Consider the following 3,871-nt stretch of genomic DNA (forward strand, 5'->3'; position numbering starts at 1 on the left):
AGTTGGGCTAACCAAACGAGGAGGCAAGGAAAAGGGTGATCTCTTGGTTTGCTGCCATCCCACACCTCTGCCCAATTTAAACTCTCTCACTGACTTTTTCGCTTACAATTTAGTAACGCAAACCTCTTAACTCGGGATGTAAACAAGAGACCATAAAATTCATTTTGGGCATATCTGTGGACTGTTCAGCAGGGCCTCCATCTTCATAGCATTTAAAAACAAATTATTTGTCTATGTCTCAGCCACTTCTTCTTTTCGTATGCATCTCTATACAGCGCTTATTGTTTTACTTTTCAAGTTGCCCGTGTCCAAACCCAGCTGTAGGAGGCGATGCCTCTCAGCAGAGCCATAGAGCCAGAAAGTTCCACAATTGAACAACAGACTTGGGGGTCATTGTGGCAGATTGGTCTGAGGTAGCACTGCCCAAGAGGGCAGCAATCAGACAGAGAGCTGGAGGACGATAGTTTGAGATGGACAAGCACAGCAAGAGATAACCAGGAGGCTTCATGCCAGGAAGGACCAGGCAGAGGAGGGACTGGGAGGCCGACCAGGAGGTCGGTGAGGGCAGCAAACACAGGTGAGTCAGGAGACAAAGCACTAAGTCCAGATGGCTGCGGTTCCCTAGGCTGGGTCTTTCATTTGGCAGAAAATTAAGTATAAAGGCTTATAAAATGTGTATGGCCCATAGCAAGTCCTTAACAAATGCAAACTATTATTACCATTGTAACGTTGCTTGGATCCTGGTGAAACTTGCAAGGCCCTGGGCAAAGCTTCACAGAGACTGAGGGCGGTCAGACACCAGCCGCTCTGATCTTAATCAGTTCTACAGTGGCTGTCACCCTACCTCCGCCCTCTGCCTGTGCCTTGTCTTCTTATCCTATTCTATTGCATTTAGAGTCAAGCCCTCACATGAGACCACTGGTCACTTTCTACATTGTGCTGGGAAAAAAAAAAAAAAAAAAACACCTTGGCCAAATTACCATTCCCATCTCAGCTGGCTGAGACAAGGATCAGATTTCATTTTCCCAATAAAAGTAATGCTTTTTACAACTAAAAAAATAAGAGAAAGAGAACAGCTTATTCTTAATATTTTTTAAATTTGAAAACACAATGTTATTCTTATCTCTTTGAGTTACGTTGTACTGTTATTCTAAACGGAAGGAAGGAGTAAAGCAAAGGGAAAGGTGCTGATGCTGACGAAGCCGATGGGCTGCCCTGGCCGTGACCATCACACACACACTGAAAGAATTTCCTCCGGTAGGGAGGGCCTGACGAGGCAGCAGATAAAGCTAGATGCGCTGTCAGTTCCTGAGTATGTCCAGGGTAGGGGACTATGGAGATGGCATAATAACGCAAACCCACATGAACTGCCTTGGGGGTGGCCCCTGAGCCCCCTTGGGGAGAGGTTAAGGACTCCAAATGTTAAAGATGAATATAAAAGGGGCATCCACTTCCCTCCGCCTCTAGCGGGAGGTCCAACCCCAAATCCAGCTCCCTGAGTGCCTTACCCAGTTGCTGAGGTGGGGAATCCTTAACTAACAAGCTCCAAGTTACAGTGTCCCCAGATCCCCAGAGGACCCCAAGGCTCCATGGATAGCGCTGTGGTGCGTCTGGGTGCGGGCATTGCTGCTGTGCACTAAACATTGTTTTGTGATGATGTTTCTCTAAAGCTTTGGATCAATACGTTACTGTAAATAAGCATCTTTAATGTACATACCAATATATGAAGAAAGAAAGAAACACATGGGATAGAATTCAAACCAAGGAAATCCCAGCGCTGCCTACAGTCAGACTCCTGGCCTTATACTGCCTTGTGGCCTAGAAAAGGTTGGAAAGAAAAGCTAAAAGCCAGCAAGGAAAGACAACAGATTAGAAAATGTGGTTATTATTAAGTGCCCAAAGCCTTGTGGTCCGAGACCTTGTATGCCTGTTATCTGGATGTCCTCAGCATCTAATATGTAAAAGTGCTCCTTTTGCCACTTGTTTTTCAAGGGTTGACAATGGTATAAAGGTCACTGCCCACAGGAGTTTAACCCAGATAATGCAGAAACATGAAAAATTTCCTCCAGAACTTGGAACGAGCTTTGTCCTGAAAGCTGTTCCAGGTCTTGCTAGGGACAGGCATGAGCTCTCAGGAATGTGCTGTCCAGATGGGTCAGCACTCTGGTGCCTTGCCTCCATGGAGAGGCAGATGAGATGGAAGGAAGGAGTCCTGGGCTTAGAGAAAGAAGACACGATTCTAGAGCCTGGGTTCTGGCATTCTGCAACTGTGTGATTCTGAGACAGCTGTTGCCTTTCCATGCTTTAATTTTCCCCTCTGAAAGTGATAGAGGCTTTAAGATCCTTCCCAGAATCAATTAGAATTCAAAAGTTGTGACCCAAGTCAGCCCATGTTAGCCAACATCAGCCTTCACTGACCCTGTTAATCCATCACATTTTTGGCAGCCCATGTAGGCCCATGTCAACCCTTACCTTCCCAACAAATCAGCAGTCTTAGATCCTCAAAGTTCTTGCCCTAAAGCCTGACCATGGCAAGTGTCCCACCTGCCTTCTCTCTGGTCAGGCCTTGGAATTAGAATCTTAATAGATTTTAAAAAATTGAAATCCTACAGAACGTGTTCTAGATTCAGGATAATATTCATCTAAAATTAAGATTAAATAAAGACACTTTCAGATAAATGAAGCTGAGACAATCAGTCCCCAACATACCTGTACTACAAGGAATACTAGGCAGAAGCAAGCAAGATGGCGGCGGCTGCTCAGGGAGGGAGAACCAGTGGTGGCGGAGGCAGTAGTGGGGATGGCAGTGGTTCCAGCTGTGGGACAGGCAGTAGCCGCAGCGGCTTGCTGGACAAGTGGAAGATTGATGATAAGCCTGTAAAAACTGACAAATGGGATGGATCAGCTGTGAAAAATTCTTTGGATGATTCTGCCAAAAAGGTACTTCTGGAAAAGTACAAGTATGTGCAGAATTTTGGTCTAATTGACGGTCGCCTCATCATCTGTACCATCTCCTGTTTCTTCGCCATAGTGACTTTGATTTGGGATTATATGCACCCCTTTCCAGAGTCCAAACCTGTTTCGGCTTTGTGTGTTATATCCTATTTTGTGATGATGGGGATCCTGACCATTTATACCTCATATAAGGAGAAGAGCATCTTTCTCGTGGCCCACAGGAAAGATCCCACAGGGATGATATTTGGCAGCTGTCGTCCAGTCTCAAAAGGTTCGATGAAAAATACACTCTGAAGCTGACCTTCATCAGTGGAAGAACAAAGCAGCAACGGGAAGCCGAGTTCACCAAGTCCACTGCTAAGTTTTTTGACCACAACGGGACCCTGGTCATGGATGCATATGAGCCTGAGATATCCAGGCTTCATGACAGTCTTGCCACAGAAAGAAAAATAAAATAGCTACTTCTAAAAGCAGCCATCTTTTGGCTGGATCATGCTGAATTGAGGGGTGAGGGAGAAAGAAACAGAGAACTTAATATGGATAAAGTAAGAAATGTAAAACATGTCCGTTTTGTCTTGAAATTTTAGTCCATTCTGTATAAACAGAATTTTCTAGCTCAGATATGAGAAGTTGTAGCTCTGCTATCTAGCTGTAGCCTCTTTGGTCTACTGATTGCATTGTTTTGATTTGCTTTTCTGGAAAAGCATTTTTGCTTAAAATCCGTACAGACTTCCTCCTTCATACCTAGCAGTACTTTATATAGTATAGCTTTGTGCCATGCAGCATTTGAAGACTCAATTTTTTAAATTGTTAACCTGTTGATGACTTTATTGTGTTAATTCCCATTTCAACAGCTGTTTCCCTTAATTCAGGATACAACTTCTTGTGTATGACAGTTTTCCTTCACACACCATTT

General features: G+C 44.5%; 1 protein-coding gene across 1 annotated transcript; it reads left to right on the plus strand.

Moving 5' to 3' along the window:
- Window positions 1-2,745: 2,745 nt before the first annotated feature.
- On the plus strand, window positions 2,746-3,558 carry LOC116746900 (signal peptidase complex subunit 2-like). Its single transcript, XM_032618666.1, is given in 2 exon segments — window positions 2,746-3,187; window positions 3,190-3,558. Coding segments are annotated over 2 exon segments (666 nt in total). The 3' UTR covers window positions 3,414-3,558.
- Window positions 3,559-3,871: the final 313 nt, after the last annotated feature.

The sequence above is a fragment of the Phocoena sinus genome, chromosome 21 (assembly GCF_008692025.1).
Source record: "Phocoena sinus isolate mPhoSin1 chromosome 21, mPhoSin1.pri, whole genome shotgun sequence".
Taxonomy (NCBI): Eukaryota; Metazoa; Chordata; class Mammalia; order Artiodactyla; family Phocoenidae; genus Phocoena; species Phocoena sinus.